Here is an 18,039-nt window from a genome sequence, read left to right as displayed (position 1 = left end):
GTGTCTGATTTTCATTGGTTAAATTTGATAGAATTTTTATTTATTATTACTTTTGCCAGATTCAAATTATTTCTGTGACCATTGTGGTTTTTTCTTTCATTAACCGAGTGGTACCAACAATTTTGTCCACGTGTGTAGCTGCTAGGCAGGCAGTGTGCAAAGTGCTACATGGTGAAGTAGATAAGGATTTGAAAAAAGCTTGAAACTTAAACAAAACATTACAGGAAGATAAAGAACATTTTTTTCTGTAGGACAGAATAACTCCCTTTAGCATCAAGTTTACAGACCAACACACTAAGGGAGGGAAGCATAATAAGAGCTCTGGAGAGCTGGAATTATTCTTTGGACACTTGGGTAAACAGAAAAATTGGCATCGTTATCAGCTGATTATGGCTAACAGTTGCCTGTTTATACATGCAGGAAATACAGACCATTCAGGGGTGGTTACAGTAAGATGCTGGGTCACTGCCCCGTTGTATTTATCCAGACTAGATAGGCATGTTCAAAATAAATGAATATGTTGCAAAATATAATGAAATAAATACTAACAACAGCCACTAGTGAGCCAAAACGAGATGGGATATGAGCAGTGACAGTGAAGTGAACGGGACCTTAAAATCAGAAGAATGATGTTAAAATGCTCTGTAAACCAAAGAAAATTAATTTGTGTCATATTCCACTGCAGGACTGAACTTCTAAACTTGTTCTAGTTGTGAAAACTGCTGCTGTGGAGCCTCTTTCAGAAAAAAAGTACATACTTTCTAAAAACTGATTTGTTAATATCAAAGAAGACAAACTCTGACTGGTGAAACCTGGAGAGGACAGCAAGAGCCATTTCTCCATCCTCTTGATGTCCTCATTGAGCGGCATTCTTCTTCTCTCTAACATTATCTACACAGCAACATTCACCACATAGGCTAACATAACAAACCTCCATTCCCCTGCTATGTCTATGCTCATAGAGCTAGAGTTACCTCCACGATTTGTTGTGGTTTTGGCTCACTTGACAATAATGCCACCTTAGGTATGACCCTACACAATGGAAACAGAAAAGCTGAAAGGGCCGGTTAAAAAGTCACTCCTGTAAATGTTTACACCACCTTGTGCCCGACTCAAGATTCCTCCAGTGGAAAGCCACCTTTCATTTGAACTATAGCGCTATAATTGCACACCTGTGTCCTATCCTGTTCCCAATTCTGAAGGGACTTGAAGACAAAAGAAAAAGGTTTTGATGTCAAACAGTTGTGTTTTCTGCCAATAGCCTTAGGCGTACAGATTTGGTGATGACTAGGAGTGCCATCCATAGAGAGCAGTGCAGGGGATTTGTGTGTGCGTGTGTGTGTGTGTGTGTGTGTGTGTAGTAATCAACAAAAGTCAGGATCACTTACCTACTCTGAAGTTGGGTGCTGTCAGGGTGTCTGTGGCGTGGCCATTTTCACTGATGATGGTGGTGGTATTTCCCAGCTCACAGTTGTTGTGGCACCGGCCCCCTATGCAGGTCAGTTTGCAGATGGTGGGTGTGAAGACCACCTTGATCCTTCCTGTATGGTTGCCCACTGTCGTCGCAAATATGGCACAAACCAAGAGTAGGGAGAGGGAGAGCAGAGGAGCTTTGATTATTCTTTGATCCATTAGAAGTAAATTGCTTTCAGGTTCGAGCTTGTTACAATCATCTGGTACGGCTCCGACAAACGACAAAAAAAAGCTACTGTGTAATTTTCAATTTCTCAAAATCTTGTGACGCGTCTCCTCCTTGTACTTTACGTACTTCAAACCAGCCCTGCCTATCTGTTCCTCCTCCTTCCCCGCTGCTCTAAATGCAGTGGCTCCTCTGAAATGTCAGCAGAAATAAAGAAAAAAATCTGGGAGAGGTAGAAGTCAGCAAACAAAACTCTGGGAAGGCTTCCAATTCTTCATCAGAAGTCTATGAGAGGTGGATATTGGCATATAAGCACACCAAGCTTTACTCCAAAACAGACAAACACCGGGTATGCCACCTGAGCTGTGTCTGCTTTCCTTGCGCTTGCGTTTTCTTTTCATTCCTTCTTTCCCCTTGATTTTCACTTTTGAGCGTCACTTAACAAGCTGAGGAACATTAGCACCTCAAATAAAGAGAAGAGCTCCAAAAATGCTTTGCTATGAGTCTGCACTGAGACCAGGGAGAAGTTACAGTAGCCGTTAGAGGATTGTGAGACAAAAGCACATTAACCCGTTTCCCTGTCTACTGAGTCTTCCTCCTCAGTCTGATAAAAGACAGCCCTCAGTACTGACTGACAGGACGAGTGCAAACTGGAATCTGGGAAAATCAATCAGGTCTGTCTCAAAGTACTTGACATGTATAATCTTTCTACCTAATGTACAACAATATCTTAGATGGTGCACTTAGCCTTTCCTTTAATTCTTTCAATTTTAGTCACTTCTCTGGATCTTTTAATATCTCTTCCCTGTGCGGTGGTTCTTGGCATCCCTGTGTCAGGTCCAAACCCCTGTCTCCAGCACTCAGTGCTTTGTCTGTGGCTGTCAGCTGTTAACGCCAGAGAGTGCAGACTCATGGAGGAAAGCCAAGCAGCCGGAGGAATGGATTCTAAACCTGAGAGGCAGGAAAAACCACTGGATAAGATGCCCCAGGCTACCTAAACATTCCCTAATAGGTGCAAAAATTAACTATTAAAGAAGGACCTAATATGATGTAGTGGTTACAACCGAATGCCAATGGAAACCGGTTTTAAAAATACTGCCAGGATCATATATAGATGTCCAAGATTTGTAGTCTAAACATGGTTTGCCCAATTCCCTCTGGTGGGAAGATTATTTCCAAAAAGAAATAAACAAGGAAAAGAGAGTGGCAAAGTAACTCTTGATGGAGGAAGAGAGGGTTCTCTCTTTTTTAAGGAACAGTCTGTGAGCCAAATGTAAACAAAAGGTTTCAAAACTCACAACTGGAAACTGCTTATTACCAATTAACAGATTATTGTTGGAAGATTATTTTAAAGGCAGATATTAGTCTAAATTAAAAGTGATGCTGATGCTATTACAAGTTTGTCAACACCATTCAATTTTAAAAGCATTGTGGTAAACTAAATAACTGAAATAGTTTTAACAATTAGCTGAGTTACACAAATTACAGATTTTCTTTGGAGTGAGCAGATTTTCTGCCTTCATTGCTAGTAAAATGTGGTCTAATGTTCATCAAACTCACAAGTGCAGACAAACAAAATGCACTTCAGCTAATAACAAACTAAAATTAGAATAGTTTGTGTCTTAATAATTATAGTATACTGTATAAAACATTTTTTGCACACACCCATTAAAGATTCCCATTGCTGATGAATAATGGAAGTAAATTCTTAGATTTAATAAAAAGGTTGAAGCTCTTTTGGCAGGTAAAACCTGAAAAAAACAGTTCAGATCCGCAGAACGTTCAAGGGGAATTTTAGGTCCTAATCCTTTACTGAGCTGCATTTTCTCAGCCATATTCTTAGGAGGTCTGGTGTTAACAGCTCTCTGAGGTCCTTAAACAGCATCTCTGTTTGGATCAGGTCAGGGCTCTGACTCTAAAAGGTGGACTTTCTTTGTTTGAAGCCCATGTGTTGTAGATTTACTTGGATGTTAATGATCATTGTCCTTCTGCATGACCTAACTTCTACTGAACTTAAGCTGGACACCATCCTGATATCATCTACTGAGATACCCTGGTAACCTTGGAAATTTACTTTCAAGTGTAGTACGCTGTCTGCGCCCAGAGGCAGTGAAGGTCCAGATCATGATGCTGCCTCCACCATGCTTCACTTTAGGGATAATGTCTTCATGTTGGAATACAGCATGTTACCTACATCATTTCATGTGTTCCTTCCAGTCTGAATAAACTCAATTTGATCAGTCTCCACAACATTTTTCTGGTAGCATTGTGAAGTGTCGAGATACTCTTTGCAGGCATGGCAACAGCAAATTTTGATTTCAGCTGAAAATGTTCGGTATACAATGTTCAGGGGGGGTCCAGGGGGGCTCAGCCCCCCTGAAGCCGAGAGGTTTTCAGTAAAATAGAGGTGATTTAGAATGAAAAACATGCATAGAATTACAGAAGACTAGATTGTAATGAATAAGTTAATTTAAGTTAACTTACTTTTTCTTCAATGTTGTCTCACTGCATTTAGTCCTACAATTTTTACAGTTCTGTAGGTCTTTTAACACTATTTACACTGGAGCTCTACACTGGTCACAAAGTCACTTCTAATGTCACAGTTTCCTCTATGGAGTCAGCTGTGTCAGGTTTTTTTTTACATTTCCAGAACACTCTTTAAACACTATCAGGGATTCATTTTGCCCTGAGTCATGAGTCAAATACCAAATGTTTTGTTAATTGACTCAAATATTTTACTTATACTGAGTACTTCTGACTCATGGCTTGAGAAATCAAAATGATTATTTTAAAGCAAACTGACCCACTCTGATAATATTTGACACTTTTATCTATTTCTAGCACCGATGACTCTTGATCTTTCGATAAAAACCTCATGATTCCACCGAAAACGATCCCAATAGCTCAAAATTCCAACACGAACATGCCGTCATGAATTGTAACAAAAGAATGCATCGAGCAATGTGATTGGTCCAATCGTTGGCAGCTAACCAATTTCGACCAATCGCAAGGCCTTTAACAATGCAGCAGGAGCTAGACTGGTTCTCTTCGTCTGTTACGCTGCGGGAGAAACGCCGAGCGCTTCTCAAAAACCGGGAGCAAGAGTAACAAAAACATACCTCACCCCCCCTACAATTTTCTCAACGGATTTGGACGATTCACAGAAATGATCAATTTGAAAATTAAAACGGCGGACTTCTGCGGAACGGCGGAAAATTGCCATGCCTGTCTTTGACAAGCTAAAGGTGCACGTTGATGTATTTTAGGAGAGCAGTAGCTTCGTCAGTGATTTCCTGCCATGAACATCATGCCAGTTCAGAAATCTGCATGATAGTTTCATGAAAAGATGTGTTAAGCGGCTCCAATTACTTTTTTGAGCCTTTAGCTGATACTGTGGGTGTCTTTTCGAACTCAGTGAGTATTCAGTGCTTCTGGAGTCATCTTAGCCAGACGTCCATGTCTAGGGAGAGGAGTCACAGAGCTAAAGTATTGCCATTTATAGAAGATCCGTGTAACTGTGGCCTGAGGAATAACTCTTTGAAGTGATTTAGAAACTCTTTCCAGCTTCATGGACAAACAATTCTTGAGAGAAAGCCTTAATGGCAAAGAGATGCTTCTTGTGAATAGCAAACTCAAAATGTTTGCTCTCCACAACAATGATGTTGGGACTAAAAAACAATAACTCATGCCTCCAATCTGATTTGCTAACTCCTGACTCCAGCTAGTGTTTGTTGATGACATTAATGTTCACATACTTTTTCCAACCTACACAATTATGTATCCAATATGGGCAAGAGCAATGCAGTGATTATTAGTTAAAACAGATTGTTTCTATCTAAACATAGATAAAGATCTGACCAGATTTCAGGGCAAACATATACATAGATATGGGTAATTTCAAAGATTTTGCTTATTTTCTGTTGCACTGCATAATAATGTACTTTACTTATCTTTTTTTATTGTTGCTGTGAATCCCTGAACTTTATGAATGTGACATAAATGCATGTATGATCATGGTTTAAAGAAAGCAGCTTTGACTGGTGGTTGGAGTTGGTTGGTGATGTTGGAGCTGTCAAGCAGTCATAATTCTCATGGCCACAAAAGGTTTGCTTGTCAGCTAAAAGTCAACACATGTTGTTCTGATGCCATTTTTGACGCAATGACTGAAGCAATTTTTTCTGGTGAGGACGGTCTAATTTTAAAAAAAAAAGTTGTAATGTGTTGCTTGTAGCAGAAATAAGAAAAGGCAAAAAATAACAAGAAACTGCACTAAACAGGTAAAATCTCTGATTTACTTAGTAGAACAGCAGTTAGACAGCAACTGTTCAACCATGCTAAAGAGTGGCGGCTGACAAGAACTGATTAAACCCAAAAATGCTGGACACATGGTAAACAGTAAAGGAAACATACAGTCAAAGACACCTGATAACCAGATGCTTGCTTCCAGCCCTTAGGCATAAGCTGAATCTACAACAGACTTCGATTGTTTATCCATCCATCCATCCATTATCTATACACCGCTTAATCCTCATTAGGGTCGCGGGGGGGCTGGAGCCTATCCCAGCTGACTTAGGGTGAAGGCAGGGGACACCCTAGACAGGTCGCCAGTCTGTCGCAGGGCTACATACAGAGACAAACAATCACTCTCACATTCACACCTACGGGCAATTTAGAATAATCAATTAACCTCAGCATATTTTTGGACGGTGGGAGGAAGCCGGAGTACCCGGAGAAAACCCACGCATGCACAGGGAGAACATGCAAACTCCATGCAGAAAGATCCCGGGAAAGCTGGGACGCGAACCAGGGATCTTCTCGCTGCAAGGCGAAAGTGCTAACCACTATTCCACTGTGCAGCCCTGTTCGATTGTTTAAATGGTGATAAAGTTTTAATTGCCGTCAAGCAATGCATTGTTTACTGCCAGCTTTTTAAGCAGCTCCATGTTCTACACCAATCCTAGTATGCAAGAAGTACTTTGACAGGGCTTTGTGCAGTGGGTCCTTGGCCACAGCAATGATAAAACATTTTTTTAAATCCTCTGAAAACTTCCTCCCTCCTCTGACCTCACTTCTCTGCATCTGTAAATTTGCGCACGTGGCTGGCAGATTTTGTTGGTCGTGTCAAGCATATGGAGAGGGAGTCAGGAGAGCATCTCAGACACAACACAAACATCAATCAACCTGAAGGAAGAAAACGTTCAGGATAAGATTCTTCCAGGCTGCAAAGAGGCTGGAGAGAGTGTAGCACTGAGGAATGACAGCGTAAATATAGCAGTCAGGGGGTAATTTCTTTCTTTCTTTCTTTCTTTCTGATGTTTTCCATTGCACCACAGTGGGTTCTATGTGAGCCATGCAAAGGAATAAAGGAGCAGAAGCCTCAGAGGAAAAGTCTGACAGTGGGGACACTGAAGGAAGAGGTGACTATTAATACATTTTTAAAATGACTTGCAATGTTTTTGGACATTAGGATCATGAGCTATTCATAGAGTATATACACTGATGAGCCAAAACATTATGACCACCCACATCCAATGTCCCTCATGTGGCACCAACAGCAGAGCCGCTGTGGATCACATTTGTTCCATCATGTTCCCAACGCCCCGTCACAGGTTTGCTTTGTCTCTCCTCAGATCACTGTCAGCAGGTACCACTGCTGACCAGGCGCACAAACCAAGCTGTCTTCTGCCCATAATGACTTGTACCTTGTCAAAGTTGCAATAGTAGGTATTGAAAATACACCACATCTTGACTTCTCTGTTCACAAGTGGCATAGAGCCTTATTATTTGCATACGTTCTTGTCATTGTAAATCACAATGAGAGGCTACAGCTTCAGCAATGATTGTACTATTAAAGAACAATTTTATTTTGAGTGCAAATTTTAGCTTTTGGCCTACATCAAGTGGACTAACATACATATGATTAAGCCCATCTTAAGAGGCAGCAATGAATATTTTTTAAGAAAAAATTTCCTGGAGGTATAAATAAGGACTTTACAGTCTTTATGATGGCAATTTATAATTTCTGCATGGTACTGATGAAGAAAGCATTGGTCTCTAGAATGAATTGGTCTTCCAATTACACTGCACTAAGATCCAAGTAAAGTTGTGTCAGAAATCCCTATTCTAATTGCAAACTATCATGGCATTCTTCTTCGGTCACTGCAGTGATGGTGGGCAGATTCTCTCTGACCAAGCCTTCCATCAGCGTTAAGACTACTAACATTTGTCAAAGGTTGTTTTGGCAGTGTGGGAGAGCTGAGGGATAGCTGAGTGGAGATGGGGAATAACTTTCCCAGATGTGGCACCAAAGCCAGTTGCTGACAGGCCGTCTGTCGCGTGGGACAGGGCTGACAGAGAGGCTGCGGTCTTCCTGTTTTAGAAGAGCAAGCATGTCTGCTACTTTCACAAAGTGTAGAGTTGACTGCATGCTGGACAAAAAAAAAACAGTCATGGTATTCCCATTAATTTAGGCTCAGAGGCCTGCTATTTGTAGATGCACTACTTTACTGTGTTATACAGCAAGTGGTACACAATTGGCAGGTACTGTCTTGTACTTGACAGGGATCCTGGTGCAAATATTTTGTTAGGCCCCACATACACACACACAAACTTCTTCATCATACAGATGAAGATCTGCATATACACTACCATTCAAAAGATTCAGGTCACCCAGGCACTCTCATGTTTTCCATGAAAACGCACACTTTCATTCATTTGCTAACATAATTGCACAAGGGTTTTCTAATCATCAATTAGCTTTTCAACACCATTAGCTAACACAATGTAGCATTAGAACACAGGAGTGATGGTTGCTGGAAATGTTCCTCTGTACCCCTATGGAGATATTCTATTAAAAATCAGCCGTTTCCAGCTAGAATAGTCATTTACCACATTAAGAATGTGTACACTGTATTTCTGATTAATTCAATGTTATCTACATTGAAAAAAGAACAATTTCCTTCAAAAATAAGGGCATTTCCAAGTGACCCCAAACTTTTGAACAGTAGTGTATGTTATTAAAAAAAATGGACAAATTGCTGCAGTGTCCTACTTTAATAGATACAGCAATGGAAAAGTCAGTAATTGAACCACAAATTCAGTGTTGTTTTGTTTTGAGCCAGGAGCTGATAATATGGTAGCTATTTTCAATCAGGCTAAAGCTCATACATTTTCTATTTTGAGGTGATATCAGTGTGCGTTGCAATCTGCCACCATGTTGTTTTCTTTTACGTTCATTGGGAAAAGCCATAATCAAAAATGCAGTTGCTAAATGGAAGAAAATTGCTGAGGAGCATTTAGTATTACATTGTTGTGTTATCTTACTAAATATGAACTACTAAATCATGGATCTCTACAGTTGTTTCTCTAGTTGCTGATTCCACATTGAAGTCCAGTTTTGAGACTGTCTTTGGTACACCGCAGCTTTCAAGGTGGAAATGCTGAGCCCCATTTTTTACTGCTTATTTTGCTCATGATAAGTCTTGAAGCATGTAGAAAAACACCATATGGACATGTTGACAAGGTATAAAATTACATTTTCTTCAAAGATCTTAAAATCCAGTTTTTGACTGACAAAAATATTCTGATTTTCTTAGGCTGTAGTGCCAACAAATTAGTTACTCTATCTTTTATCTCTTTTGATTCACAAAATATTAGCAAAGGACAAGAACAATATAAGAAGCATTCAGCTGGCTTCTCATTTTCTTCCTAGCTGGTGCTGACCACGACCTCACCAGATAAGACAAATGTTGGAAGTGGCACAATATATAAACTGCAGCTAAGAAACATTTATACCACAACAAAGAAGCCTAAAGGCAAAATTGAAAATTGGCTGCATCAAGTAACAATGCTCTGAGCAACGTGGTGTCTGTATTATACTGTACTACACTACGATAAATACTAGTAATTTAACCATCTGAACCCAAAAAACAGCCTACAGGGTTTAACGGGCATGTCCATGTTTTATTTCATTTGCTAAAATAATGTATTTTTATTTTATTCATAATTCATCAAAACTAGAAACTTAAAAAAAATAAAGTAAGAATTATAGAATAATGGATTTTTTATGGACTTAAGCATTTTCTCAACCTTCTATAAAACTGAGCTCTGTCAGGAAAATTAACCAAATCAAAGGTTAAAATTGTGATATTTCATTAAATCACTTCAATCTACACGTTTCATTCATGGGACAAAAATTCAGAAGATTGAGAGGATATACGTGAATAAAATATCCTGGGTGAATAAAATAAATGCAGCAAGGCTCAAAGACAATAATGCATGTTCTTTGAAGACATATTCAGCAGGGTGATAGTAATGATAAAAAGAGTTAGCTCAAGTTGTAAAAATGTAAAAAAAATTACATATCCAGTGAATGTAGAGCCACTCTCTTTCCTAGTATTGGTAAAACGTGTGGGCACAAGTTTTTCTACTTTTTGAAAACTAAATATTTAAAGAAATTAAGCTTTTGATTTTCCCATTGTATTGATAATGGCATAACTTAGCTTATTTATTATAGTACCGCACAAAAGACATTCTGAGTTCTGTCTATTTCTAGACAGTTCTGTGCTGTTTCCATACAGATGCAGAACTTCATATTTCAGTGAAAAATGAGCCCACAGTGAGGAAAAATGTGACAGGAGCAAAGAAACACTAGAATTAAGTTATATACTAGTGTTGAAACTGAAACTGATCGCTATCTGATCTGCTGTATAAATGCATCCAAGAAGCATTCAAGACTACGAATCAATAGTTCAACAATCTAATCAAACTTACCAAAGTGACAGTGAGATGATTAATGTCTGTCTCACTAAAGCAACATGGATTAATGCTTCCAAACATTGATACACATGCAATCAATCACAAGGCTGCTGTAGATTGTCTGATCCCCGATCAGACCAACCACTGAAAGATGTGTATGCATAAGTTAAAGCAGTGAAGATGATAAGCGCTTGTAGTTTATCAACACATTTCATTCAATAGTAGGTAGTTAACACAAACAAGTAATTGAATTACTGAAGTGCAGAAGTTATTGTTCTTCTGGTGTTTTACATGCTTTAGCCTGGAATAGCCGGGGAAAGCAAAGGCAAACTGGCTATCTGGATTACACAGCTAAGTTGAAATCTAAGGGCCTGAAATCTCAACTTGGGCCTAAACAGATCCCATAATGTTTTGGATTTCATAAGTAATTCTGACACTATATTCCAATTACATAAAATAAAACTAAACTCTCATTCACGTTCAATGGAACCTTTTAATGTGGAAAATATAACTTTGTGGTTATACTTTGTGGAGGACATTTAATACTATGTTGCCAGCTTCTGCTTCTGATATGTTTGTTACTTTATTCTAAAGTATCTCAACGCTTCTTGTTTAGGTCTGGTGTTTGTGAGGCCAGTGGTAAGGAGTTGTGTCGACACTACAGTGCGTCATTTGTAGAGGAGCACCGATTCGGTAAATAAACCCTCAGACCAGCTTTGGCTCCATCCTGCCAGGCTGTAAACAGCACATCACATTGGGTGAGCTTTAAAAAAAGACAAGGCTTTGAATATATATTTGAGAGCCATACGTAAAAAAGTTATTTCTCCCCGCCAATGTATCGAATACGAATGTCTGGAAATTTTGGTGGCTGCCCGTTCCCCTCTCTATGTGTCTGTGTCCCATTTCCCTCTCTGGCTTTGAAGTCTGGCCATTTCTCTGGCATTTACAAACTGCGAGCTGAAATTAAAATGAGCTGAGGAGGTTATTTTCAGACTGGGTCTGGGTCACTGTGGCCAGGTCTGGGTCTGCTTGAGTCTGCAGGGCTGCAAAGCCAAGCGTCAACACAGTTCTGTCTGCTGACCTCCCCATTAATATCCCCAAGTCGGTCCGACAGGCTGTGGCCAGAGGCGCAACCACTCAAACTGAAGTCTACAGATTCTTTCAAAAATATTGGCTTATTCACAGATGCATACTGGTGAGTCTGATGTTGGAATCTGGCCTTGAATTTATGGCAAGCCACAATAACCAACCATGGGCTAGTGAATTATGTGTGTTGTTGATCTGTCAGATGTATAAGAGTTTGACTGCCAGGCAGAGGTGGTCCAAGAATTATATTTTGTCGCTTTAAAACGTTTTTAAAATTCCACAGGCCAATGGGGCTCCTCAGAGGAACCTCAGCCTTATGCAGCTGAATGTGTGAGGAAATATGCGTATTAGGTGGTTGTCCATAAATAACAAAAATGATCAGGGACAGTCAGCTTCTGAATGTGTGGCAGTAGTCGGTGTGTCAGCAGCCATTTAACACTGTGTCGCACTTTGAACTGTAATTGGGGGATAATATGATAAATGGAGGGTAGATAACAGGTAATCAGAGGCTCAGCTGCAGACAGCCCCCCTCCATTCATATCAATAGAGACACTTGTTTAGGCAAACTGAGGGGTTCTCCCTGAATGACACACTTATTTTATTCCGTCTCTCACATCCTCACTGTCACACTCCCTGGCTTTGTCTGAAATTGCCCACAGAAAATGAGACTAATAATTCATTTTCGACAGCCCCAAGCAGCAGGCAATGCTTATGTCTTTATGCCATTACCGCTGGAGCTGCAATTTGAACAAATCCTTTTACTGCCCAACTGCAAGCTCCACATTCTCTCCACATCCTCACAGTGTCAGAGCAGATGTGACGGGTTTTGTGCGTGTGTGTATACATAAATTAGGTTTGAAACTTTTCCCATGATTTTAGAATGTTTGCTTCCTAGAAATATCTCACTGTTTCCCAGAACTCTCAGTATTTCTCACCATACACAAAGTTTGATTTTGAAAACAGATCCTTCATGTTTGTTGATTATAGAGAAATATTTTCAGTAGAGCAACAACTCCTCCTAAAAGTAGACTTTTTTAGGAAATCTGTATAGGATCTTTTACAGTAGTCTTTGGAGTTTACATCCAAATTGTTGCAAGCCAGCATTTGACCATCCTCATACAAATGTGTTGAGGATTTCCTGCTAGGACTGGGAGGGAAGGAAAATCTGCCACATGCAGTTACTCTGACTTGTTTGGTAAAACAGAGCATTATCCTGAGAAAATCAGTGTGAATTCAATCAACAAAAACTATGACCAGAAACATTTGTTGATGAGCTATACAAAACAAAACAAGAAAAGCACTCAGAGAGCGCAGTACTCCGCCAAGGCTGCTCAGTCATTGTTTCATTTCTGACAGCTGAAATCTTGAAAAGATTTTTGGCAAAAATCACGACAACATAGAATGTGGCCATTTAATATAGATGCATTACAAGTAAAATGACCTTGCGCTGAGCACAGCCGTGTGTTACGCATGTGTACGTTATGTACGGATACTGAATTGTGTGACCTAAATATGTAGTGGGCAACAGAAATTGATTAGACTCAGAAACACCCCTACAATTTAATCAATTGTTCCTTGCATCATTTCCAACAGATAAGTCCCAATAAGTCTGCAGCAGTCGATGTGTAGTAGCATCGCAATCGTGATCTTCAGCAGACAGCTGATGTAGCATTCACTTGTTGTCATAGTTACAGTGACACTGTGCCACTATCTTGCAGTGATACAGAAATCTATAACAAATCCGTGGTTCCAGACTATACATTGCATCACTGCCAAAATCTAATCACTTGGTCCTTGTGTCATTTCTGAACTTGCCTGAAAATTTCATCCAAATCTGTTGTCCGTTTCTGAGTAACGTTGCTAACAGACAAACAGATGGAAAAACGTATGCCGATGTTCCTTGGCAGAGTAACAAACAAGAAAACAAGAACTGTGACTAAATGTGTAAGATTTTTCATCTATGAACAAAACTAAATGATAAGGCTCAAGATGGATGGAAAAATTAACTAATTACTATTTTAATGCAAGATCTTATTTATTCATTCATTCATTTAACATTAAAAATGATAACTTTAACAGTATTTACTGAGGGGAGTCCATCTGTTATCACTGCAGAGCAGAGTCACAACTGCGTTACAGTTCTCATCTGTTACTTTGACAGTCAAAGTCATAAAAATTCTGTCAAAATATATTATTACCCATCATTTTAAGTTCATTTTTTAAGACTGTTATCCTTTTGACACATCTCCCATCTCTACAGAGGACTTTGGAAGCGCTGTCAGAGTGATTGTTGGGTTCTTGGTGACCTCCCTGACCAGGACTCTTCTTTCTCAGTTACCGTAGTCTGTTTGGCCAGACAGACAACTCTGTGAAGAGTCCTGCTGGTTCCTGACTTCTTCCATTTCACAGTTATTGAAGTCACTGTACTCCTGAGAACACCCAGAGCATTAGAAATTACTTGATACCTTCATCCTGATCTGTGCTTTTTCACAATGCTATCATGGAAGTGTACACAGAGTTCTTGGACTGGGAGACATGGCTTGGTTTTTGTCAAAACATACAGTGTGAATTGCAGAATCTTACATAAACAGTTATGTGCCTTTCTACTCTATGACCAATCAGTTCAGGTGAACTCCAGTCAAGCTCCAGACACAGGACCACAGCAAAGGCTCTAAATGAAAGATATTTAGTTTTTATTTTTTGATACAAAATATTTGTAGCTGTCACTGGTAAAACTGATTTCGATTTGGACACTGTTTTCTTGATTTAGCTTACTTTACTGATAATAACCTGTTATTAAAAGACAGACACTGATACAGTTGAGGTTGGTCCCATCTGATCCACAGCTAATCAATGTTAACTCTGGTTCCTTATTGTAAATTTCCCTGGTGAGTGATCATTAAAGTTTATCTTATCTAATCTTATAAATCAAATGAACAATGAATGATAATTTTGTGACTTGGTTATCACTACCAGGAGTTTTATATTTTGTAACCTCTTGGCTGCAAATTGCATACAACTAAAGTTATTGCCCACTACTTTTCAAAATGTTCAGACATCCACTGGTTTTAAAATTATATGGTACGCATAAATAAATCAGCCTGCAGAGATTTGAAACTTTCCTGAGGTAAGCCATCACATGAACATTGTGTCTGCTTTTGTAATTATAAAGGTTATGTTAACACTGCACAGCAACGTGCACTGAAATGAAGATCACGCCAAGAAACTTGATGTTGTACTAGCAACAATACAAACATTTATAACACTCATGATTATGGATTATGTTTCTTGAGCACAGTGAAGTCTCTGTAAGTGAATTTTCAGACAGTGGAATGAACAGAAACCAAGGTGGAGCAACACATGATGATTTTCTTCTTGACATTTACATTATAAACGTCTAAATCAAACCAAAATTACAGTGAAAGGTGATTTGTGGGACTTACTCACCATTGATGGGATTGTGTCCGACTGTTAGGGGGATCGGCCTCTCAGGCTGGACATGCGTCTGTGTGTGCGTGGAGTGTGTGTGGTAGTATTTGGGCTTTAAAACATACTGCTGGTTCTGACCTGGGTGTATAGGCATGGGCCGGATCCTGGAGAAAAAGAAGAACATAATCAAATACAACATGCCCATCTTTTGGACAATTAAATAGCAGCGTAAGCTAAACTAGATGTCAATAAAACTTGCCGACTACTGGAACCTTAGATGCAGACAAGACAGACTTGTCCCTAACAACTTGCTCCACTGTCTAAGGCCACAGAGCACAACAGATACTACTAAAGGCACAGAACCAGATACTAAGTGAGAAGGTAAGACAGATTCACTTTACCATCGAAGCACTTAAAGACAAAAGCAAACAGACCCTTCAGAAATTAACAGCACACCTACACTACCTTTCAAAAGTTTGAGACTCTTAGAAATGTCCTTCATCAGGGAATTGGATCTACATGCATGTATGTATGACTCCTGGTGGCCATAGAGTGGACTGTGGTGTAATTATTCTTATTATTTTTACTTGCATGTACACGACAGATCAAAAGTCTGGAGTCCCTTTGAAATGTCCTTATTTTTGAAGGAAAAGCAGTTTTTTTTTAAAATGAAGGTAACATTAAATTAATCAGAAATACAGTCTAGACATTGTTAATGTGGTAAATGACTATTCTAGCTGGAAATGGTTGATCTTTAATGGAATATCTCCATAGGGGTACAGAAGCCCATTTCCAGCAACCATCACTCCTGTGTTCTAATGCTACATTGTGTTAGCTAATGGTGTTGGAAGGTTAATTGATGATTAGAAAACCCTTGTGCAATTATGTTAGCACTTGAATAAAAGTGTGAGTTTTCATGGAAAAAATGAAATTGTCTGGGTGACCCCAAACTTTTGAATGGTAGTGTATCAACCACAGTCATGGAAAAAATAGTTCCGTTTACTGAGAAGGCACAGCTGGCTCGACATGAAAAGGGCAAGAGACGACAAACCCAGAAGTGCGTAATATTACAAGTTGAGATAAATAAAACATGTCTGAATCAGCAAGAGAAAATGAAGAGGATTCTAAACTACATACTGACAAATGAGTGAAAAACCTACCAGTCAGATGGTCAACTACCACTGGAACATAAGCTGGATCATGTCATCAGAACCTCATAGTACCTGAGAATGGCCCTACCAATACAAAGGGAGAGCAGAAGGAACACACTCACATTAAGAGAGCACTGAGGCTACCCCAACTGGGCCTTCATCAAATCAAGGGGAAGATCTGGAGAACACAGCACCACAACAAACAGAGAAGAAAGGAAATGGTAAATGGTCTGCACTTATATAGTGCCTTTCTGCCTTAGAGGCAGTTTTACATTCACACACTCACACAACAGTGGCGACAAAGCTGCCATGCAAGGTGCTCGCCTGCCATCAGGAGCAACTTCGGTTTCAGTGTCTTACTACTTGTTAAAATAGTCAATACTTGGTTGGGGTTCCTTTGCCACAAATTACTGCATCAATGACATGGAGGCAATCAGCCTTTGACACTGCTGAGGTGTTGATTAGCTCAGAATTAGCAGGTGCCAAGCCTTGTTGGAAAAAGAAATTGACATCTCCATGAAGCTTAAAGTCTCTATAATCTCCTGCGTTCTCCTGAGTTGACCTTAGACTTGATAAAACACAGAGAACCAACACAAGCCAATGATTTGTACACAGACTGCGTAAACTTCAGACTGGACTTCAAACACTTTGAATTCTGACCCTCTCTATTCTTACTCCAGACTGTAGAAACTTGATTTCCAAAGAAAATGCAAAATTGACTTCCATCTGAAAAGAGGACTTTGGACTAATGAGCAAAAGTCCAGTTCTTTTTCTCTTTAGTCCAGGTAAGATCTTCTGACGTCTCTGGTTCAGGAGTAGCTTGATATTAGGAATCCAATAGTTGTAGCTTCTTTCCTGAAGACATCTTTTCTTGGTGGCTCTTGATGCCCTGACACCAGCTTCAGTCCATATGAAGCTCTTCCAAGTCTTGAATATACTTTTCTTGACAATCTTCTCAAGGCTGCGATCATTCCTGTTGCTTCTGACCTTCTATGGGCTGTTCTCCGTGTAAAGGGTGTTAATGATCATCTTCTGGACAACTTTAATGTCAGCAGTCTTCCTCGTGACTGAGGTTCCATGTACTGGACTACACCAAGAGATACAGTGTATTTATACCACTTGAAAAGCAATTTACTCACACTTAAGATGAAATATTTTAACATTTTTAAACACCGAAATTTGGCTAGAAGTCATAATCATCAAAATGAAACAAAAAAAAAGGTTTATGTGTAATGAGTTTAGACTATATTACATTTTCCCTTTCTTAAATAACTGATGGAAAATATTAAACACATTACTACACCGACAGCATTTTGTAGTTACGTTGACTGGTAAGAAAATGCACTCCTTTAAACGTGTGGTCTAAATATCACAGCAGGTGTTTTTCCTGACAGCTGACAGAAACCAGCTGCTGTCACTGCAGTGACTGGGCTGCAGCCACAAGTACTTTCATGTTTCAACCCACACAGATCAGTGCAGCATCAGCTCTCTGGCCTCTCTGAATCACTGTGGATTCACCCTTTGAAGTTTGTGATCCTTTGCCAGCCTTTGTTCTGCTTTTATTGAGAATTTTTACAGACAAGACAGTCTCTGAAATCATTGCATTGTCATGAGATAGATGCGCTGAAATAGCATCACTTCCTCCAGTCTTCCCAAATTCTTGTAGTTTTTCAAGAACAGCGTCACCATCCTCTACTTCCTCTTACTGCTCCCTTCGCTTGATTTGAGTCTGACTTTTACCAAACTCCTGGGGCTGATATCCTCGATCCTCATTTATAAACTCATTTGTACTAACAAATGGAATATTGTGCCATACACACACAGAAAAGCAAGTCCTCAATAAGTCCTAAGAAAACATGGGAAATTAAGGAATACACCCATCTTTGTACTTGTAATTACCCAAAACCACCTGACAAGCCATGTTATCTATAAATAAATTGCCAGAATGACACCATCTCTTACAGTCAGAAATTTTAA

General features: G+C 39.5%; 1 protein-coding gene across 7 annotated transcripts in view; it reads right to left on the bottom strand.

Moving 5' to 3' along the window:
• ltbp1 (latent transforming growth factor beta binding protein 1) overlaps positions 1-18,039 on the bottom strand; it is a 164,489-nt gene that overhangs the window by 97,947 nt on the left and 48,503 nt on the right. For all 7 annotated transcript variants that reach the window (XM_023296177.3, XM_023296186.3, XM_035942162.2 and 4 more), the window contains exons 4-5: positions 14,930-15,075; positions 1,389-1,556 (exon numbers count right to left, since the gene is read on the bottom strand). In XM_023296177.3, coding sequence (XP_023151945.2) covers positions 1,389-1,556; positions 14,930-15,075 — 314 coding nt within the window. The remainder of the gene's footprint in view (positions 1-1,388; positions 1,557-14,929; positions 15,076-18,039) is intronic.

The sequence above is a fragment of the Amphiprion ocellaris genome, chromosome 16 (assembly GCF_022539595.1).
Source record: "Amphiprion ocellaris isolate individual 3 ecotype Okinawa chromosome 16, ASM2253959v1, whole genome shotgun sequence".
In the NCBI taxonomy this organism is placed as follows: domain Eukaryota; kingdom Metazoa; phylum Chordata; class Actinopteri; family Pomacentridae; genus Amphiprion; species Amphiprion ocellaris.
The sequence above is the reverse complement of the archived record's forward strand: the minus strand, read 5'-3'. Positions and strand labels throughout refer to the sequence as shown.